This window comes from Pseudonaja textilis, chromosome 7, assembly GCF_049901715.1.
Source record: "Pseudonaja textilis isolate UNSWEBS1 chromosome 7, rPseTex1.2, whole genome shotgun sequence".
Lineage (NCBI taxonomy): Eukaryota > Metazoa > Chordata > Lepidosauria > Squamata > Elapidae > Pseudonaja > Pseudonaja textilis.
Genome location: NC_141996.1, coordinates 20,965,537 through 20,989,857, shown reverse-complemented (window position 1 = coordinate 20,989,857; position 24,321 = coordinate 20,965,537). Strand labels below are relative to the sequence as shown.

Sequence of the window (24,321 nt, the reverse complement as noted above, 5' to 3'; positions counted from 1 at the left end):
CCAAACAAAACATCAGGAAAAAAGACATGTAAGGAACTATGTAAGGAACCATCATACTACTTCCTTTACATCCTACGTTTCTGTCCGGATTATGAATGATTTCTGAGATATGCATTTACTATTTAACATAACTTGATTAAATATTGTCTGTTACTCTCCTGCTTAAATATCATTGTGTCGTTACTTTTAGTTTATTTTATGTAAGCTTATTTTACTTAGTTGCAAGAAATATGACATAAAAATTTTAATGCCCTTATCATGGCCACAGCTCTCTTAAAGGTAATCCAGATGCCTATGAGGGTTGAGACACAAAATGAATGTTCAGATTTCTGTGAAAATATATTAGGCATTTGATGGATAAAATAACTTGGATTATTTGATGTTGGATTCTTCCTGGGGAATTTCTATACAGTTGACTGAGGAAAACTTGCCTACTCTCCAGAAGAAGATGGAATCTATGAGTCTTGAAGAAATGGACAGGATCTTCAGAGATTTATTCTAGCTGGGCATGGATGGGAGAACGGTAGAGCGTGTCACCAGCTTCAAGTTCCTGGGGATCCACCTCTCTGAGGATCTGTCCTGGCAGATCAACACCACCAGCCTGATCAAGAAAGCCCACCAACGTCTCTTCTTTCTGAGATTACTAAGGAAGAACCACCTTTCCCCAACTATTCTAATCAAATTCTACAGCTGTGCAGTCGAGAGCATCCTAACCAGCTGTATTTCAGACTGGTATGGAAATTGCACCATTAAATAAAGGAAGGCATTACAGAGGGTGGTGAAAACCGCCCAACGCATTATAGGGATCCCACTTCCTACTATTGTGGACATTCAGAGGAAATGATGTCTGTGAAAAGCCCACAGCATCGTTAAAGACTCCTCCCATCCAGCCCATAAACCGTTTACCCTTCTTTCATCTGGAAGGAGGTTCAGGTGCCTGCAATCTAAGACCAGCAGGCTAAGGAACAGCTATTACCATACAGCGGTCTCCTTATTGAATTCCTCAACTCATCTATTCCCCCCCCCACACTGATAATATATATAATATATATCTGATAATATATATCTTGTATAAACTCTCTGCGCATTATACTTATATTCAATATGTTCATAAACACTCTGTACAGTCGTATATATTCCTTCCATAGACATATATTCTGTATATTCATAGATGTTCTGTATATCCTTATATAGTTATATATTTTATATATCTGTATATATATATTTATACTTCATTGTTGTTTTGCGCTTCTGGTTAGATGCTAACTACATTTAGTTGCATTCATGTGCAATGACAGTAAAGTTGAATCTAATCTAATCTCCAAGAAAGTGATCAAGAACTGAATTCAAAGGGTGATTTAATTTATCCTTGAGTGATGGTGTTGCCATGCCATGCCTGCCTTGAAGGAGGCAGTGGTAAGTCCCGATTGCTAGATTTCAAACTGTTAACCTATGTACAAGGTTAAAATGAAGGTTGTGTTGAAGGAAATAGTACAGCAATTTTAAAGGGACTTGGAGAAAACAGATAGCTCTTTCAGTAGAGTAATAAAATATTGAATATGTTTCTAGATGAACTTTGGACAGACCAAGATTGGATCTGATTCTCCTGGTCCTACTTGATTTCTAAGAAGAATTTAATATCACCAATAAAGTAGGCCTTCTGGGCAGCCTATGGGGACTGGGAATGAGAGCACTGTACTGTACCAGTTCTCTTCCTTCTTCTGAAGTGATTTCCAGTTAATGTAGGTAGGTAGGTAGAGATTTAGCCTAAGGCCTTTGCTATTCAGGGTTTCAGTTTGATGTCAACATTAGGTTGCTGAGTGAGAACATCCACCAGCATAGGTTAAGATATTATCACTATGCAGATGACACTGAGTTATATATCCAATCTCCTAAATGAATGGGCAATGCTGCATAGCTCCTATCTATTGATGTTAAGTATATGGATGGAAAGGAGCAAGCTTAGGTTCAGGCCTACAAAGAGTGAGTGGTTTGCTCTCAAAGTCTAAGGCAGGGGTGTCCAACCTTGGCAACTTTAAGACATGTGGACTTCAACTCCCAGAATTCCTCAGCCAGCAAAGCTGGCTGAGGAATTCTGGGAGTTGAAGTCCACATGTCTTAAAGTTGCCAAGGTTGGACACCCCTGGTCTAAGGGATTCACCATCTTGAATTCTTGATGGGCTTGCATTTTCCCAGGTGGCACTCTAAGACTCCCACTTAATGAACAGATGGCAGCCATAGTCATGAGGATCTTTACACAAATCCATCTTGCATTCCAATGGCAACCTTTCCTGGACTGGGAGATCCTCATAATCATATCTTAATAGCTACCAGTTTGGAAACTGCAATTTATTGCCTTTGATAATCACTTGGAAATTTCAACTGAACTAGAATGCAGTTGTATAAATAACTATAGGCATTCCACTTTTTGTCCATGTAGCATCTCTGCTCTTGTGCACAGCACCAGATTACCAAAGGGCTTGAAGATGCAATTTCAAGATGTTGATGATTACCAATGAAGTATTTCATAGTTTAGGATCTGGTTACCTATGGGACTACATTTCCCTTGACATTTTTGCCTTACCAATAAGATCTGGTAGAATTGTACAGCAGTCACCTCATGGGATTTAGGAAAAGCACCTTCTTTTTAGCTACAGCTGCCTGTGAAACAGCATTCCCTAAGGCCCATATGGCTACACCCTTGCTGTGCTTTTCTAAAGTTGATTAAGCAGGCTTGACATGATCCACTCCCTGATAGCATATCTTGATTTCATGACTGTGAATAATAAAATCATTTCCCTTATGTGCTGAATAACAGAATTGGAAGGGACCTTGGAGGTCTTCTAGTCCAACCCTCTGCTCAAGCAGAAGACCCTATACTATTCCAGACAAGTGGCTGTCCAATCTCTTCTGGTCCATTGGTTAATTTTTCTCACTGTTAGTAAATTTCTCCTTAATTTTAGGTTGCTTCTCTCCTTGATTCACTTCCATCCATTGTTTCTTGTTTTGTCTTCTGGTTCTTTGGAAAATAGGGTGACCCCCTCTTCTTTGTGGCAGCCCTTCAAATATTGGAACACTGCTATCATGTCATTCCCTAATCCATCTTACATTATATATTACCACTATTTTACATTATATATTACAATATCACTCTAAATAATATTATATGATAATATAATTCTATCAGAATGTATATTAAATATTTATATAATACACACATAATTATATTTATATTATGTATTATTACATATTAATAATATATGTCACTCTTTTACATTATATATTACCACTCTTTTGGTTCTTTTATTATTGTTTCCTTTGGTTCTTTGACTTTAAAGTGTGAGCTGGACAGAAATATTTCTCTGAATAAGACTGTACTCAAATCCATTAATCAATCAATCAGTCAACCAACTGTGATCTATGGATGGGTCTGGTCTAAAGCTCTACTTTTTAAAGTTGTTTTAGATATACTAAAACATAGGATGTAGATGGCACAGGAAATAGCCTTGAAGGACAAAATAAAGAATGACTACCAAGGAAGTAATAAGATAAATTGCACTTGAGCATGGCAAAGAAAAGAACTTGAGAAAATGTCTCAAACAAGTCCTTTCGTAGCTCACCTGAGTATAAAATGAGGGAGGGGAGAAGCATATTTAACTTTAAAATTCTGTAATTATAGCTGTTATAATAAAAGTCATGTGTATGTGTGTGTGTGTGTGTGTGTGTGTGTGTGTGTGTTTGTGTATGGCATTGGTTTCTTAGTTAGATCTACTTTGTAGGGCTGACACAGAGCTTATAAAGGTTATACCAGAATATGTATTGGCAGACACGGTTCAGCATGAATCTCAACTAATCAACTATTTTGATCATTTTGTATTACAGAGGCTGAGCTTGCATCTTTTTGTTTTGTTTGCCCAAATCTGATCTTAGTATAGCTTAATAAGTAAGACCAAATATATGTTTATTCAAGAACGTATTAATCACACTAGCCAGGTCTCCTATATAGTTAGATATCCATGTAAATATTAGCATAACGCAGTAATGTTTATGCACCTTTTATTAGCTCTGAGTAGCCAACTTTTCCGGCCCAAGAAAAGTGAGCATGGCTAAGAAAAGGCTCCTTCACTTCTAAATTGCTCTTGACTTGGGGTTCTCTTTGAAAACTCTTCAGTTTTCCCACATGCAAAATGCAGCTGATCAGTTATTTTCAGGGTCTAAGTGTTACAATGAATTTGTAAAAGCTGTAATTATAGTCAATTTGTCTCCAACCCAAACAAAATTGCTAACACTTTTAAAAATTCTTGTAACTCAGAGCATAAAGTTATTTGGATTATATCCTGTCACTACATGAACTCTTGAGAGCTATTATGGTGTCTTATTCATAAGCTTACTAGGAAGGTGGATCAGGATCATTTTTTTCTTATTGGCATTTACATTACTAAGAAACTCTTTAAGTATTAAGTCCTCACTTATCTCATAGAAAACTGCTAAGGAAAAAAACCCCCAAAATATGGCACTTGGGAGGGTATTTGGCAAGGATGGGACTCTTACAAAGGCAGCACCACAACCCAAACACGCACAAAAGAATAGAAAGGCTTTGTATTCCTTCTATATTTTACCATCAATTCTCTACATTTTATTATTTTCACAAGTGTGCAAGCACTTTATAATGCTTATAAAGTATCCCCATGCCTGCCACAATCTTGTGTTAGAAACATCACAGAAAAATCTTGCTTGCATTATTTGCTAGTATTTTATATTATAAATCGTATGGGATTCTGTTTTACTCTTTCTGAAAATAATAATATACTTATTATTCAAAATAAATAAAGCCTTAAAGCCCCAAAGTAGCAGTAGTAAATTATGAATAACCTGCAGTACATATTCTGTAATTCTTTAGGGGAAAAATGACACAAGGATAACCTTTGTAAAGTAGTAATTATTCCCACATTTCAAATCCGCTCATCCAAAAAGAGGGTTAAAGAAATTCATTTATAGGTGAAAGTATTTTTTATACTGGAAGCATAAGAGTATTAAACTTTTATTCTAAGCGCTGCTGATTATTGCATTGCAAGATATATCAATCCCTGATAGAAAATTGATCAGTGGAAGATTCCTTTATATTTCAGAAACTGTAGGAACATAAGGTATTAGCCAACATTTAACTGTTGTTAGCTGATTGCTATTAACTGTTCAGGTACAATTTAAATTATTAGTTTGAATTTCTCAAAAGTATAGCACATCAGTCTGCACATTTCACATGCAGATTTGATTTCTTGTGCTAGCTGAAGCAGCAAGACAAACTAGAAACTCTGCTTTGTTTAGGATCGTATGCAATTCTATATCCCTGACTTGTTTTCCTCTAGTAAGCAGTTATAAACCCACTTGATAAACGGGAATCTGTTATGTTCAATTATTTACACAGGTAGAAAGAATCAAGAAGTAGCAGCCCAAAAGTATGCATAAAATTATCTTTGAATAATGATGTTATTCAGTTCACCCTATTTTATTTATATATTTAGATTCAATAAACCTAAGGCTGTCTAGCTCAAACACTGTGAATCTGGATGACATACAATAGAAAAGTGATAAACCTGAAAAAAAAAATCCAAACATAAAACTAACACTATTGATGAACTGCTTCCCATTAGAACAGGGGTCCTCAACCGTGGCCGTGGCCTATTCACAACTGGATGCGTGAGTGGCAGGTCAGCCCGCATGCACAGCTCTACTTGCACAAGTGTATATGTGTGTGCATGGGTGCACAGGCCAGCCTGTTGCTCAAGTTCAGCTGCACATGTGCACATGCGGGCCAGCCCACTGATCGTGTGGCCCAGTCTCCCTCCCCCCCGGACCGCCAAGGTAGAAAGGTTGGGGACCGCTTCATTAGCATCCTTCCCACAGACCCTGCCAGAACCTATGAAGCTTTTGGGATGAGAAGTGTGTGCAAAGGTTCTACCTACAACTGTCTAGGAGGACCTCCGGATTGTGCACTGGGATACTGCTGTCCCATCCAGAACTAGAGATGGAAGAACCTTGTCTCTGGAAGGTCCAAATATCCACAGCCATTCTACCTGGCTAGGGCTGAGTCAGAGCCCACTTTGCCCCATCCAGGCCTGAACAGCTCTAGATACTGGGATAGAACATCCACAGCATCACTCAAGGGCCTGGAGTAGAGGCATAAAGCTGGGTGGAATCCACATATTGATATCTCCCCACAAATTGATGAAACATCTCACCCAGTGACTTCAGCTAGATATTAAATAGGAGAGGAGAGAGAACCAAGCCCTGAGCATGGGGCCATGGGGTTGAGAATGAGAGAGTGGAATGTGCCCCAGAAATAAGATAACTGTGGCTCAATCCCTATGAGTGGTCTCTCTCCCAACTGCCATCGTATTTTTCTCTACTTGTCATTACCTTGATTTTATGGTTTGCTTCAATCCCTTCAGAGCCTGCCTCATTCACCCTTCCATTGCAATCCATGCCCCCAACTCTGACTTCCACCTCTCATCTATAAACCAAATGAGGCCTTGCTGCCTAAGGTGCTTCTGCCTAGCAAATAGTAACAACAACCAAGAATCCACTTCATCTTCTAATTACAATCACATATTGCTCAATGAGTCTTTTCTCACTGGACTGTAGCTCATTCAAACCTACACACACACACACACACACACATACACACACACACACACACACCATACATATACCATTCATGGCTCTCACATGTGAAGAAAGGCTGTTTCATCCTCTAAATCAGGGGTGTCCAACCTTTCACCTTCCCTGGGCCACATTAGAAGATGAAAATTTGGTTTGGGCCGCACATAAAATAAAATAACAGTTAACGATACCTGATCACCCAAAAAAACCATAGAAAACATAGTTAACATATTAAATTTATTTGGAAATGAAGTTAGTGAGATGTTTTTATTATTTATTATTAATTATTTATTAAAAATTATTTATTTTTATCACAGTTTTTTTATCACAGTTTTTTCCGGCCAAATTTTGCGGGGGAGAGAGCTCGCCCGCCAAGCGCCTACCTCTCCTCCTGCAAATGGCCTGGCTGGATGAGGCAGGACTGGAAGGCAGAAGCAGCAGTGGTGGCAGGGGTGGCGGCGGGGGCAGAAGCAGCAGCGGTGGCGGGGGCAGAAGCGGCGGCGGCGGCAGGGGCAGAAGCGGGGGGGGCAGTGGTGGCGGGGTCAGAAACGGCAGTGACGGCAGGGTCAGAAGTGGCAGCGACGGTGGGGGCAGAAGTGGCAGCGGGGGCAGAAGTGGCGGTGGGGGCAGTGGCAGCAGGGTCAGAAGCAGCGGCGGTGGCGGCAGCGGCAACAGCAGGAGGTGGCGCTCTGACGGCACTCGCCTTTTCTGTTGCTGCTTGGCCTGGCGCTCACGTCGCCCCTGCCTCTCCTCCTCCTCCTCCTCGCTGGCTCTGGCACAAAGGTTGGGGTGGGCACTGGGCCGCATTACGAGGCGACCTGGGCCGCATGCGGGCCGCGGGTTGGACAAGCCTGCTCTAAATCCTTCAACTAGACGTTAACAATCCAGTATCTTCTTACAGAATCCCTTTATTCTCCTCAGCTATTGACATAGACTATGCAGAGATGTCTATCCTAATGTAGTCTATCCGAATGTATTCAACGATTGACTGGTGGGGAGGAGCTGCAGCTACAGGACCCTGGTACCAGTCCAGTCCTCTCCTGTGTCCACCACAACAAAACCTGTCCCTAATTATCCTAACAGGTAGGCCATCCATGTTTCACTTCAGTAGATTTATCCATTCTAAAGTTTATCTTTTTAGGAAGATTAGCCTGTTGGATATGAGTTTGAAAAGTATTAAATTTGCAGTTGCGGGACTATATCATAATGAAGTCTGCAAGTCCTCCTGCAGCTGCCCAGGTTAATCTGAGCTTATCTCCAAGCATATTGATAAATAAGAGAACCAGTGTTGATAATATAGCTTTTCCTGCCTTGATTCAATATTTGCCAAACACAATGGAGGTGCCTAGATGAACTGTGGCTGCCAATCCATTTCACAACAGTCCAACATCCTTAAGTAGCAGAGTTTGCTAATCTACACTATGTTCAGAATTGATTTACAAGATTCTAATAAATTCTTCCATTATTCAATTAGGGTTGACAGTAACTGCAGGGTTGACAGTAATGCACAAGAAAAATTATTGAAAGAAATAGTTTCTCCTTTCTATACTATTTGAACATAAAGTTCAAAACAAAAGGTAGAACAAAAATGTAGGCTTTGGGGCTTGAAAGCAACTTTGAATGAATTCCAAGAAGAGTCTGCCAAAAGCTCTTCATATAAGTCGGGTATTTTATTTATCAGCTATTATTTATATGCCACTGAGTTGCACAACACTATATGCCCTATGAGGTGCAAGAATACCCAATTATAAAAATCAGTATAAGATTTATTTTCAGCTACGAATTTCCTTCACTGAGTGGCCCATGGAAAAGGACTATTTTAACCCTCTTCTGAAAGAATAAAACAGCAGGACTTAACACGATCTCAGCAGTATAGCTGTTACGGAATGAGGAGGCTGGCAATAAGAATACCCTTTGCTTATCTTAGGTAGGTACTCGCAGCATCCTTTTTGGCCTAAATTAGTGTTTCTTAGCCTTGATAGCTTTAAGATGTGTGGACTTTAATTTCCCTATTTCCTAGGATAGCATGCTGGCTGGGGAATTCTGAGAGTTGAAGTGCACAAATCTTAAAGTTGTCAAGATTGAAAAACACTGGTCTAGATTGCGCACAGCAGGCATATTCTGGACAAGTTAATCCCAAAAATAAGCATTTTTTCCCTTTAACTTCATAAGAGTTCTTTAGCAAACCTAGTTTTTAGAACATTTGTTTTACTTAAAACATTTTTCATAGCGTTAAACATTTCTACAAACATAAAGGTCATTCATACATGTGCACTGTCTGGAATTCAATGGGCAAGTATGTTGTCCTGGACTAATGCTCACTGTACTGAAAGAAACCATAAAGAAATGAGTTGCAATGTGAAAGTGATTTGCAGCAAAGGGAGAGCAAGTATTTTTTGAATCAAGGTTGATTTCTGGTAACTACACAGATATTTTCAGACATTTTCAATACTGAAGTGGATTTGCATCAATTTTCTTCAACCCAGCCTGCAGCCCTGGGATTTTCTGGTTTCTACTATCCAAATACTAAGAAGTTCTGACTATTTAAGTGTATGGTTTCCTTTAAAAATCAGATTAGATGCTGCACTTGCTGACAATTTGTGCCGGATCCAGGCAAGAACATTTCTGTCATACAAAAAAATAAATCTAAATACCCCAAGATGCACTGATGATCATTCATTCAGACAGAAAGCAAAGGATGGGCACCATACAAATGGCTATTGAGCCCCGGTTCTAATTAAGTAATGCCAAAAGCAAAAATGAAAATTACTACGCTCCAACTGCTAGAATGCTCTGCCAGCACAGTCTCAACCCATCTGGAGAATCTGGTAGGGAAAGCCTAGACAGATTTTTGGACTAATCCAATAAGGCAACATGTGTGTTCTTAAGAGCATTCATAGAAAATAAAGAAATGTTATTTAAATCACTGACAAGTCAAATATGCAAGTTATACTGAATATGGGCCTACTCCTTACCTTGTAGCTTTTATGTTGTTTTTTAAAGAAAGAATGCAAAAGCAGCTATGCTGTTTCTCTTGCCAAATATTTAAAAAAAGACATATGAAATAAAAACACCTATTCAAATAGACATTTTTCCTGCTAAGTTAAACCTGAAAACAAACTATGAATACTTTATACCTAATATATATTGTGCAAAACATTATCAGTAGATAAAAGCCTTACTTCTATTTCTAATCCCCACTGTAGATCTACTTACCAAATCCCTGTGTAATACCCAGTTAGCATGTAGATAATGAATGCCATCTAAGATCTGATATAATAGAGATTTCACCATTCCTCGAGGTAACTGAACTGGCTTCTTGTTTGCCTTAGAAGCTCTGTGAAATTTTATTATGTGCTAAAAAAAAGCAAACGTAATTAATCAGCATGAATGGAAACAGTTTGATACAATGTTTCATTATAGCAAAAATGTCTACTGTATTCATTACTGAGTTGGTATTTCTGATATTAGAACAAGAATTACATATATCACTTTGTAAGGGTTAAAGCGTCTTCCTTTTCATTTAATTCTGTACTCAACAGCTGAATTTTGATCTTAGATTTTTGCAATCTATATCTATCTCTCTACGTTATATTACAAACTATAAGTTTCCAACACTACTTTCAAAGAAAGTTTCTAGATTTGTACTTCTTTATGCACGTCTAGAAGATATGGCTATAATTACATTAAATAACAAGAAAACAACAACTACACCAAGGTCAGATTAAAATGATTTATTTCATACGATGACATATGTTCAATATTTTCAATATTGGTATAAATCTATTTCTTATGGATCTACAACCATTTCTCTACCAGAAGATTAGGATATTGCTATGGCCATGTAATGTACTTGATGAAGCTCTTTTGCCTTTCATAGCATGTCTGAAATATTTTAAGCATTTTATTTCCCTTTTTTATCTCCCTCCCACAAAAGAGCTGTCATTTATTGTATCCATCCTGTGTTCATTTAAGGAAGAAAAAATATTTTCTTATCTGCTACATTGCCAAGGAGAAAACAGAAGTGTCTCTTAAAAAAATCTTGTGAAATCTTTAAATATTTTATGGGGGGGGGGGAGAGAGAGAGAGAGAATGAGAATGAGAATATTTGCAGTAAATATTGCAATGAATGGCAACAGGGAAAATTGTTTTGAACTTCTAGCCACTATTTATTATGTATTTTCAAGTCTCATCATGGGGAGGTGTCCATGACAGGGTTGTAACTGCAGATTGAAGCTCTATCACTTAGTACACAGGTGTCAAACTCGATCATGTCATGTGACATATCGTGATGGTTTTTGCCTTTGCAGAGCCAGGGTGGGCGTGGCCTGCATATGACCCGCGGGCTGCCAGTTTGATGATACCCCTGATTTATTAGGACAAGCAATACTGATGAACACACAAAGAAACAGTACTTTCCATTTGTAGCTTCGATTGCCATTTTATTGGCTAATCCACAAGCATTCTTACCCAAAGGTCATGTTCTGCATAGTCAAAAAGGAGCCATACTTTTCTGTCAGCATGAGACAGAAACACCTTTTGCAGAGAAATTACATTTGGATGCTTGAGTTCCCGCAACAGCTGTAAAACAAATACCATACACTAGAAAGATTTACAAATCAAAAATACAAACTGACAGTTCTTTTTGTAACTTTAAAACAAGCTTGTTTTTCAGGCTTAATCTGAAATCTTTTAATTCACAAAGGACAAAAAAAAAGCAGCGTGGGATTCCTTTTAATTAAGGAATTCCTATCAGGTTTTTAAATTAGGCTAACAGCTCGGTCAAACATACCTCCCTTAGGATGCAGATAACATTAGTTAAATTTGAACTGAAGGGAATTTCCACAATTTAAAAAATGATGCAACTTTAACCCAAAACTAAATGACATATAAATAACCAAATATACTTTGAATGCCTGGATCTTTTATGACTTTTTAAATTATGCATGTTAGTCATAGAACTGTAATTCAAGAATCTGACAAATTGCTCAGTATATTTTTTTTATTAATCTGTCAATACACAGATGAAGATATGCAAAGTGGTTTATTTTCTATATCACAAGTCATGCTTTACAATTATTCTTTTGTACAGTTGTTGATATTTATCTCTACATCTGACAAATTGATTTGTTCCTTATAAAAATGGACTTACAAAAATAGTAACTTTAAGCTAAAAGGTTTAAGATTACTACTGAATGCTTCGTAATTGAAAAGCCAGAAGTAGCACATTTTTTAAAAGTTGCTTTTGAAAAGCAGCCCTGTAAGAAAATAAGTATATTTCATAAATATTATTTTAAAATAATGGCAACATAGTGACCTGAACAGTCTCAAAAAAGCCTTTTATTGTTTATACATTAAAAGCCCATCCCTTCACTTATTCTTTGTTCAGTGGTAAAGACATATTTACAGATAAAGCTCTGTCTGTTTACTTTTTTTCCTTTGTTCTTATTTTGTTCTGTAACTAAGGCAAAACTAAGTAGGGCACTTTACAAACAGAAAATTGTATAAGAGTATTATTCCTTCTATTATACTTGTGATCCTGTTCACATCATCTAACTACTATTCAAAGGTAATCTAAACAAACAGAGGGATGATGATAAAGTACCACCATAAGAAACAGATCTTAAACATGCAGATGAAGATATTTCACATAATACAATTTTAATTTTAACTCAAGCAAAGGTATCTTACATTAATTAAATTCATAATCTGTTTGCCCTGATTAATACAGTTTATTACCACATTCGCCATCTATATATGTAATTGACTCCATAGGGATATTGAGTTATATCAATATTTTTTCCTAAGCTTATTTTGAAAATTGCTTAGATACAAACTGACTGTACTTTAATGACAATTTACCAATTGCTATGGTTGTTACAAGTAATCCTTGACTTATGACAACTGAACCCAAAACTTCTGTTGTTAAGTGAGACATTTGTTAAGTGAGTTTTGCCCCATTTTATGATCTTTCTTGCCTCAGTTGTTAAGTGAATCACTGCAGTTGATAAGTTAGCAACCCGGTTGTTAAGTCTACCAGGCTTTCCCATTGACTTTGCTTGACAGAAGGTTGCAAAAGGTGATCACATGACCTTGTGACACAGCAACGGCCATAAATATGAACCAGATGCCAAGCATCTAAATTTTGATCACATGATTATAAGGATGCTGCAAAGATCATAACTGTGAAAAGTGGTCATGTCACTTTTTTCAGTGTCATTATAACTTTGAATGATCACTAAATGAACTGTTGTAAGTCGAGGACTTACTAAACTTACTAGAAATAGCATTATGATCTACTTTAAACTGACTTTTTTCCCCAAAACAAGATGTACACTATCACAGTAACTGAATTTATGTTAATATGAACACTAATTTAGAACTGAAGCTACTTACAGCTATTTCTCTGCATGCAGACATAGAAATCCCAGTACCTTCAATTTGCTTCAAAGCATAGTCTTTATCATCTTTCCTAGGATAGGGAACAAAAAACAGTACAAAACTGCATTATAAATTCAAAAGAATTCTTATAAGCACCATTTAGGGTAACACATAGTCAAATGTTCAAAATTATTTACATTCAAGTAAATGTTTGAAAAATGGTAAATGCTAGGTAAGTTATATTTTATATAATACATAGCCAAGATCCACATAGCTAGCTGGATTAGAGCATGACTTTTATATGGCACTATTTTATTTGCTGTGCATAAATATAAGTTGAATGTGACTGAATCTTTGATAATAAGTTAAGAGTAAGTCAACATTTGAGTATAAATTCCACGAAATAAGCTGCTTGAAAATTATTTTTAAATATGCTATCATCAACTAGAAATAAAAATATAAGATACAAGCTAGACAAAACATATTACTAAATATATGTGTTTAAGTATTTTCTTTGTATAAAACAATCTATCTTCCAGATATATCAGAAATTGATATATCATCAGAATAGCTAAAATGTAAAGTTAAATATTTAACATGAATGCGTAAGACTACACAACCTATTTTTCCCATTTCAAAATATATGTGATCTGTCCAAAACTGCCTTGACTGAATGGCTTAGAAATAAAAACAAAATTATAGATGAAAGACTGATTTTGAAAACAAAAGTATAAAAATTTTCTTTGCAAAGTAAATTTATTTTTCCCATTGTACAAACAACTTTTAAAAGTACAACCATTTAACTTGACATAATGTTACATGAAATGTGTTGCACCAAGGCCAGGGAATGCAATGTAAAGGAAATTATCCGTCCATTTTGGGAGATTTGTATGCCCAATCCCATTTCTTTCCTACATGTTCTCTATGTACGACAGGGGTTCCCAACCCCCAGTCTGTGGACAGGTCCTGGTCTGTGGCATGCCAAAAGCTGGGCCGTGCAAACAAATGATCAGGCAGCACATGAAACTACATGCCCCCTCATTCATGGGAAAACCTCTCTCCACTGAACTGGTTCCTGGTACCCAAAAGGTTGGAGGCCACTGATGTACAGTTTCATCAGTCTGAATGTAGAAAATTATTATATCTGATAACAACTCTGATACTTTCTAGCAACACTAGGAAGATGAATCAAAGGTTTAAAGGTTTCCCCAGTCCAGCTGTGACTGACTCGAGGAGGGAATGCTCGTCTCTGATTTTCAGCTGAGGGAGCCTACATTGTCTGAGAGATGCTTCTGTTATCATGTGGCAAGCACAAAAATGCAGAATGTAGCAACCTTCCCACCAAAGTGGCATCTCTTTATCTAGTCCCATTTGCATGCTTTCAAGTTGCTGTGGGTTAACAGGAGCTGGGATGGGTAATGGGAGCTTATCCTGTTATATGACACTTGGGTCTCGAACCCAGGCTATCGGCTTTTCAGCTGACAGGCCAGTGTCTTAACTGCTAAGCCAGTGTACCATCACAAAGATGAATCGGTTGTTATAAATAACTTTGGCAATTGATCGTAAGATTAAAAAAATCAAACAGAAATATTTAGAAAAAATTAAGTAACATTCAACAAAGCTTTGAGATCTCTCATTGATATCCTATAAGGGATCTCCTCTCTTTATTACAGAAATCTAGGTCCTTTTCACAAATGACTGGAGGATTAAGAGATCTTCCATAGTGCACTTTGAGATATATGGAAAAATAACTAGAATAATTTCCTTCCCCATTTTGTTGACATAATCTTTCCTTTAGCAGAAGCTTGTATGTACCAGAATAAACTAAGTCTGAACTATATAGTAAAATTGGAATACTCTCTTGGAATTCATCCTAGGTGAGATTGTACTTTATTTAAAGTAGATAATCCTTGAGTTACAACAATAATTGGGACCAGAATTTCTTTGCTAAGCAGAATGTTGTTAAATGTGATATGTGATCAATCAAGAGCAATCTTGGCAGTCCCAATTGCCATAATTAAGCAAAGCCAACCAGTCATCAGGCAATCGTCCACCTCAATCCAAACCATTTGTTGTTTGGTCTCTCTCAGCCTTAAGCCTTGATAAGGTAAGGGACTGCCTCCTCTTCAATTCCCCTCATCTGCCTATCTCGCTCCATCTCTGTCCTTTGGCCACGCTCTCTAGTAGCACTCCTTGGTGGCAGTGACACTGGGGCTGAAGTAGATAGCGTTCTGAGGCTTTCAGCAGTCCAGAGATTAAAGCACCAGGTCAGAAACAAGGAAAATATGAATTCTTTTTCTGCCCGAGGCATGAAAGCCAACTTTGGGCAAGGCATTCTCTCTCAATCCAATTTACCTCATAGGTTGTTGTGGGAAAATAGGACGCAGTATTAAGATTGTTCATTATGAGTTATTTATAAAAATAACAAAGGTGGGATAAAAATAGTTTTAAAAAATCTAAAATTCAGTCTCAGCCAGCCATCCCCACCCCAGGGCCTCTACTACGGCTCCAATGCCGAAGAATACTGCCTTAAGACCTGTGCCATGACCAGCACTGTAGAATATATGAGCCGGGGTGGCGCAGTGGTTAGAATGCAGTACTGCAGGCTACTTCTGCTGACTGCCAGCTGCCTGCAATTTGACAGTTTGAATCTCACCAGGCTCTAAGTTGACTCAGTCTTCCATCCTTCCAAGATCGGTAAAAGGAGGAACCAGATTGTTGGAGGCATTATGCTTATAAGTCTAAGTGCTACGCTATAAAGCTCCAGCCATCCCTTCCAACTCTGCATTCCACAGGTTTTGCTGCACTATCCTTTGCCATTTTCCCATTGCTAACAGGCCATTCTCGGCCTGGCCCAATATTAGGCAATTGCTAGACGTGGCAGATCTTCTCCCCGAAGCCGTTCACAACATTCTCCACATGTGTCATTCTTGTGATGCTTCAGAAAGCCTTTGGAAGGCTTCTGAAGCCTTACAAAGCATTGCGATATTGTTGCACTAGTCTTAGGCTCCCTGGAACTGAGTGAGAATCATCTTTTGCATCTTAAATTCTCTCCACTTTGTTAAGTACTCAGCAGAGAATGAGACAGTCATTTTAGAACACATTCTATGTGGTTAACAACCCTTGTCCATTGAGTGCTATTCTGTCTGCAGAGATTTTTCTCCCCCGGCCTCTTATCCTGGTAGAAGTCTATTCCAAATTATAGGAGACAAGACCAAATATCTTAACCACACTTTCTCTTATTATGAATATAGTAGAACAAAACAACTTTGGTTCAATTACTGAGTCAGGCTCCCAGGTATCTGAGCCAACAGTAGATTTTTCAACATCATCATTTTGTACCAGCATCTTTCTTGAATCCTCAACCAATATAAATACTGGCAATTAAAAGAGGTAGGGGCAAAATAAGGAAGGTCCAAAATAAATATAGCATTCTTCTTTCAAATCAAGAGGTGAAGTAAGATTTGGTTTAATCCAGCCAATCGGATGCTACAATAATCATAAGTGTGGTATCATGAGGGCATGAGGCAAAAGCTTCGTCATCTCAGCTGTGTGGAACAATAGATTCTGCAAAAATCCATCTATTTTCAGAAACCACTGGATCTCCTCTAGAATTTTATATTCCAAAGAGGGAATAGAACATTCTGGAGTTCTTGGAAATTCCTGGTGACTCTGTGTTTCTCTAATTTTAATATGTATAAAATACAATTTAAAATTGTATAAGATATCTAGAGAGGCACAGTGTAACAAGCAATGCAAAATATTTTATGTAAATACATTCAATCTATATGATAAAAAACAAGGTGGAAACAACAGGTGCAAGATATGGGCATATATGAAATAGCAGCTACAATAATTGATCAGATTTGGAGCAGATTTGTTTAAAAAGTGACTAGACAGCAGAAAATGACTGCATTGGCTACCAGTCTGCTTCTGGGTGCAGTTCAGAAGCACAGAAGCCCTTGATGGCATAGAGTGAGGCTACCTGATGAATCAACTTGTTCTGCTAGGACAAGCCCACCCCATTTATGCTGTACAGTAGAGAGGGCCTACTGTGGATCCCATCAAAGAACTCCCAAGTATTGGGATCCAGAAAAAGCTTTCTCTGCCATAGTAATCCCCTCTTTGGACGATCCTATTTTCCATAAAAGTCTGAAAATCTGGCTCTGCCAGTTGGTCTCAAGACTCAAAGGAAGAGTACCACACTGGAGGTGGATATTAGATTGATAATAAGCCCCACCTCCCCCCTTGCTCCCTGCTTCCCCACCTGCCTTTCTTTTATTCTCATATCATTGTATCGTTTTCTTTTTCACTGTTTATTCTATTGTTCCATTACTTTACTACTGTTATTCTGTCAATTCTAGGAGACCTCTCTGTATTCCTGCTATACTTTTCAAATTTTAAAATGAGGCCTTCTCTTTATACCTCATTTCATTTCTCCATTGTTATTGTTGTAAGCCACCTGAGGTAGACCCACAGTGAAATAGGAGGAAAATCAATTTAACAAACAGAAGATATTGTGTGCTCATCCACTGTCAGAGAAAGAAAGGGTGATGTGGTTGTTGCCGAAAGCTCAGGGATAAGCAACTTAAAGTCAGTAAGATACAGGCTACTTCAATTCTAGGAGACCTCTCTGTATTCCTGCTATACTTTTCAAATTTTAAAATGAGGCCTTCTCTTCAATCTCACAATGTGAGAATAATTCTACAGGTTATTTTTTTTCCATCATTCAGTCTTTGGAAACATAAGCCTATAAATATAGTCCTAGGTATTTTTAGAATTAAGTCTTGCTATCTTAGCAGGGGCGAAGCCTCAATGAAACTTGGATTTGCCAGCCTTCATAAATAAAGTCAAAGTTTATTACAGTACTTCACTAGGATAACAGAGAACACGCTAATCAGTGTATCTATCATTTACTATGCACATCTCAAAAATCTTTTATCTTATCACTCTAATCTATGTATACTGTATTTCAGGATAACCTGGAATGACCAGAGAGTGCCCTTGTATTAGCTCATACCTCTGAGCCTCTAACTGAGGACACTTGGCAACCTTTACAGCCTGAACAAAATAACGTTGGCTTTCTGCGTAGTGGGCAAAATAAATAGTTTTCCTATCTCTTAGCTATGACCAAAATCAAATCTAGTCCATCTCTTATCAGACCCAAATTTATTCTTCCTGCCCTCAGCTAACTCCCCTGCAATCTCGTTTAAACCAAAGCGTAGAAGCTTCCTCTCCAGTTCACAGTGCAGTCCAAGGGCAGCCTTTGCAAGAAAACTGTAACCTGGATAAACCCTAACTCTTCCATTCTCTAACAGACTGGTCTTGTTATTATACCTCCGAAGAAAAGAATCTCAACAAGGGTGAGATCAACCTGATTCCATAATATTGGTCAAAGAATTAAAAATTGCACAAAATTTACTTGGCTGTCCTTTCTCAGCAAAACTATTTTTAAGAACATAGTAACAAAGAGCTATATCTATATCAGTTATTTTTTTCTCCCTTTTAGGGGAGAAAAGTTTATAACACCTTTTACTTATATATCATAAATTTTAGATTTTAAGTCCGAAATCAAATATTTTCTTATTCATCTTCTAGTACCCTGGGACTTTCGCTAACTTTGGCGAGGAGATTTAATCTGGATGCAGAGTTTAATATAGTCTACAGACCTTGTTCATTTAATTATATTTTCAAAGATTATTCATTTTTGTCTACATTTCTATTTTTTTTAAAAAGAATCACATTTTGTTAGTACAGTGGCACCTTGCTACTCATCATTAATCCAAGAGGTGTAAAGACTACCAAAAACTCTCAATGCCGAACGGTATTTTCCATAAAGAATAATATAGCAAGTCAGAAGGCAGCTGACATTGACAAGTTCTAGCTTGGGTGTCAAGTACCAAACAAACAATAAGGGAGTACTGGGACAAAATTTGTGCATTAAAATGTGTTGAGTATCAAATTTGATGAGTTTCAAAGCTGCTAAGTACCAAGGTACCACTGTAGGTGCTATGCCTGTTTTTTCCCTATTTATTGCAGCAAACTTTCGACTTTGGATTTAATTCTCTTTTTACAAAAGCTTTATATTGCTATTAAGTCATAAAAATACGTGAAAATGTATTATATTTTAAATAAATAATCCAGAGTACTGCACTTGTATGTAAGTGCTAGTACAATAAGAAAAGTCTGGAGAAAAATAAAGCATGGGGGAGGGGAGAATTGACCAATTCAGCTATAGTGAGATAATCCTACATTAAAAACAACAAAAAGAAATATATTTCCAAGGAACTGCAGCTGATATACAGAAAAATGTAGCGGGGGGAAAACTATTATTTTCCTTGTATTGTATACAATATTGGCATGCATGTAGACCATGGATGGTCAACTCAGAAGAATTATATATTATATTAAACTACTATTCTATTGAATAAAAATCTTGAAAGCTTGTGCTTCATACACTATGCAGTGATAGTTCATTAGATAAAGTCTAATTTATTATTCATTCAATCAATTTATATGTCCCCCTCTCTGACCATAAGGAGTCTGGGAAGCTAAATATAGTTTAAAATACGATAATATAACATAATGCAGAACTGACATGTTATAAAAATATACCAGAAACTGAACAAATTCATGGATTCTAATTGCTTGAGTGAACATTATATATTAAGTCACTTACAAAAAATATTTTGGCTTGGTTTGCACATTATAGAAAACCATTGGAATTGTTTTTTTGTATTTCTCTGAACGCATACATTGGAGTGTTGGCTGGCCTTTTGGAGCAGTCAGATAATAATTATAAAGAAGCCAAAACTGCTTCTTACCAAATTCACTGATGGAAAGCTTTATTGGAGCAAGTTATCACATTCAGTCATTCATTATATTTACAATAATTCTTTTCTACTGTGATAGGAGATTTAAATTACTAAAAGTTTCACTCAAGTTATGCATCACTCAGAATGTATGAAGTGATCTTTAGAGCCAAAATTGGTCCTCAATTGGCAGTTTTGTCAATAGTATGTTTTAAAATATATATTCACATATTTCTCAACAATCTTAAGAGCAATCATAATTCTCTTGCCTAGCATTAAGCTGCACAGCACTTCCCAAATGTCTTACTTACTTCCAATCTCAATTCAACCAAATATGTTTCCAAACATTTTGTGTTGCCTGCCTTTGAGTCATTGCTGACTCCTGGTGACTACTTGGACTAGACCCTGCAGTTTTCTTGACAAGATTTCAGAACTAGTTTGTTACTGCATTCTTCCTATGGCTGAAAGTGAGTGACCTGCCCAGGGTTACCCAGCTGTCTTTGTGCTTAAGGCAGGAGTAGAACCCATGGTGTCCTAGTTTCTACTCAGTGCAAAATTTAGCCAAATAGATTTGCAAGCATATTGAATAATGTGTCAAGATCACTGCAATTTTTACATTTATTCCTGCTATCTTTACATGCAAGACTAATATGACTTTTTAATCACTAGGCAATCATTCAGCCTTTATATATGTTAAACAAGTCACACAGTCACCTTCTAACCAAGCTTTAGCTATATTTTAATAATAGACAGTGTACAACTTACACTTGTAGCCTAACCATTTTTTAACTGTGTTTGTGACTTTGTCATCCATTTTTCTTCAATACTTACATGTATAGCATTCTTTTCAATTTAATGTTTGACATATCACTCTCATTTCCATTTAGATCTCCAAAATAATAATTTAATATTTCCTCATATAAGTATCATTGTAAATGATGACATATTTTGAATTTAATTCATTAAAATGGCAGACCCTTGTTTACACAGTATTTTATTTTCCTCTTTTAATCTTAATCATTTCTTGTTCTCTTTGACTATATTATCTGCAACTATATTTTACTTTTTTGTATATCATACATCATCTTCTAATCATTGTTTTTGTAGCAATTTTTCTATTGCCCACAATTTTTCATCCAAAACCACTTTCAATTCACCAAACACTCTTTTACATATTTTCCATTAGTATTACGCCACTTTTTTTCTGGCAGCCGATAACATAATTCTTTCCACTTTATCCCAAGCAATTTTCACATCATCTATTATGTTCAAATACCAATCATTCTACTGGGAGAATCTGTCCACTACTATTCTTTCAGCTAGAACTCATACTTATTTCTTGTCAAAACTGTTCTTTTTTTTTTACTTGAAATATCTCTCATTTCTTTCATGTTCATTTCACTCAAAACCGACTCCTGGCACTACCAAAAATGCTCAATCCCACATTCAGAACCTTTCATCCCCCTTGCAATCTTCATTTATTCTCTAAGCCTTCTATCATAAATAATCATATATTTGCAATATTTGTTGGCTAGTCTACATCAGATGCTGCCAGAACTTACAATAAAATAAAGTGTGCATATAAAAATGGAAGAAATGCATAAATCCAAATCCTATAATAATCAATTTTTGAAATATTTTTGAAATAATATTCTTTTTATACTCATAAGATACACATATTAAATATATATAGAAATATATTTACTTTCCATACTAAAAGGAAATTATATTCATTCTCTCTGTATACAGAGTTTCTGAAGGAATGAATATTATAAACAGATTTATGCCTAAACTAAATCTTCAAAATAGATCTTTTTCTAAGTAGATGCTCATTAAAGCCTCAATTTTCACTTGTTCCTGGATCTCTAAATAGCCCAATAATTTTTCTGCATTTTTTCATCCCATTACCATATTATTCATGTTGCTTGAATATTTTTCCCACCAAATTGTTCATCCAGAATGTTGAAAGTTAACATTTGAGTCTTACATTACCATTTACTAGACTCTTAACAATCTATAGACTCCTATTTTAGTACATACATACATACATATATGGGGGGGAGGGAGGGAAGGGGAGAGAGAACAAAGGTTATTGATCTTTTTATTCCTAATTAATTAATTCTATGGTTTCAATTTTCTAGATGTCTGTCAACTCGAGCCCACAAAAATGATATCTTCTTTAGATCAACCACATCCTTCCTCTTTAGTTTCAGATACATGAGATACCAAATTTCTTTCAGTATATTCATTAATTCGGGCTTTTTACCATTTATTCCTATTATATTCCAAGTCACAATCTTTCACATGACATGCCTATCACTAGCTAAGCCTACAGATATTGACTTCTGCAACCAAACAGGTTTTGGTCAATTGAGGCTTTCATAGAGTACTTTTAAGAAGCACTGAAAAGGTATAGATCAGATTACTATCCTTGGCCACAATTGCACCAGATGGACATAATAATCCCTACTAAAAGTTTGGGTAAGGATAGTTTGGGCACTTTTAAACCACAAATCTAACCAAAGCTGATATTTATTTTCTGCCAACTCATGCTATTCTATAAAAGCTAGGATCCTTAAAGACTATCTTGAAAGTTAACATCCTGTTGTTCACATTTTACAACTAGAAGTGTATATAGTGTATTAAGAAAGCAAAGGTTATTGAATCTTTTTTAAAAGTATGTCATTTGGTAAAATAATTTTTACTGCTTTAAATATATTAATTGAATAACAGTTCACATTAAAAAAACACATCCTTTTTATGGTAGACAAAGAAATATATGTAGCCAGCAAGGAATTTTACAGCAGCACAATATATCTTAAATTAAAAATCAAATGTAACTTGCCCAAAACTGATAAAATAGTTTTCAAACTGTTAGCCACTATATTCACATGGAGCTTTCTTAAAAAATTTTTTTTACCCAAGATAATAATATATAATATAATAATAATGCTGGCTGTTTGCTGAAGTCTGTATTTATTAGGATGTTATGTATAGTATAAGATGAAGACTGCAGGAAACGCAACAAATAAAACCATACTCATTAATATCAGCTATGAAAACAAGAATGTGCTACTACCTTAGTAGGATAAGAGACAAGAGGTATTGTTAACATAAAAGCCAAAGACACAACCTTAAGAGGATAAGTATGAAGAGAGGCTATGTTCTGGAAGTTATCTGCTATCTCATTTTAGTAATATATTCTCATCCCACTATTCAATGGTTTATTTATACTTTCAAACAGAAAAGCAATTATAGAGCATGACAGTGGTGGAGCAAGGGGAAAAAACTTAATCAGTTGATGATAATTATGTCAGTAATTAAATCCAACACTAAATAATATTGGATTACAACCAAGAGCATGGGAAGAGCATTGCAAAAAGCTAGTTGGGGACGATAGTAAAATATTTAGGAGAGTAATTATAGGCAAGAAATATTTAAAAAAGAGAGATGTAACAGTATAGTAGAGGCAGGCATGTTTCCATATGGGGAAAAGGCATAACATAATCACCAAGCGCTGCAAAAACACCCAGCTTAGTTATAAAGAATCAGGCAGATGATGATGAAAAAGACCTGGGTTTGCCTGAGATCATGAAGACTTACGACTAGAGTCATAAACAATCAGGACTAGATGCATAAAGCAATGTAGTTTGGGGTTTTAAAAAATCCTCTCTGGTTGCTCAATGCAAAGAAGGGTCTTTTCCCAACACGCTACACCCACCTACCCACTTGTGCCCCATTTTATCTGGAGATGGTGAAGCTGCAAAACGAATCGAATTCTTTATTGGCCAAGTGTGATTGGACACACAAGGAATTTGTCTTTGGTGCATATGCTCTCTGTGTACATAAAGAAAAAAAATAAAATACAATCGTCAAGAATCGAATGTACCTATGGCTTGACAAAGACTTAAGAGTCATTGCATAAGCTTCAACGGGCTACCATACCCTTCCCCCCCACACCCCATACGTGGATGGCAAGCCATTATATACACCGAAGCAAACTCGAGAGGAGGTTTGGGGTCAGAGCCTGATCAGAGCTCCACAGGTCTCTCCCAAAGGGCAAACCGGAGGAGAAAGTGACGGCGTTCCCGTCGTTGTCCGGGACCATAGCGAGGCAGGCTGCGTGGCAGACCGAAAAACCCTCAAGAATGGCTCCGGGGCAGGCAGAAAAACCGACGGCCTCGACCCCACAAAAGGGAGGAAAGAGACTGCGAGAAGGAGAAGAGGGGAGGGTGAGAGGGAGGGAGACGGACGGACGGACTGCGGCAACCTTTTCTAACTTGGCGACCTCCAGCCGGGTCCGATTACAGCCTGGGCAGCCTGCCCAACGGAGAGCGATGCGACCTGTAGTTTGGCACATCTGGAGGCCAGCAGGTTGGGGAAAGGCGGCGTCCGAAAGTCACCGGGGTGGGGGTGGGGGGGGGGTGAGGAAGGAAGGAAGGAAGGAAAAGAGGGCGGCGACCGCCCG

General features: G+C 37.1%; 1 protein-coding gene across 3 annotated transcripts in view; it reads right to left on the bottom strand.

Annotated features, from left to right (window-relative positions):
• The window catches only part of CDK8 (cyclin dependent kinase 8), a 51,493-nt gene that overhangs the window by 26,481 nt on the left and 691 nt on the right, over positions 1–24,321 (bottom strand). For all 3 annotated transcript variants that reach the window (XM_026708946.2, XM_026708947.2, XM_087937196.1), the window contains exons 2-4: positions 13,057–13,132; positions 11,131–11,241; positions 9,877–10,017 (exon numbers count right to left, since the gene is read on the bottom strand). In XM_026708946.2, coding sequence (XP_026564731.1) covers positions 9,877–10,017; positions 11,131–11,241; positions 13,057–13,132 — 328 coding nt within the window. The remainder of the gene's footprint in view (positions 1–9,876; positions 10,018–11,130; positions 11,242–13,056; positions 13,133–24,321) is intronic.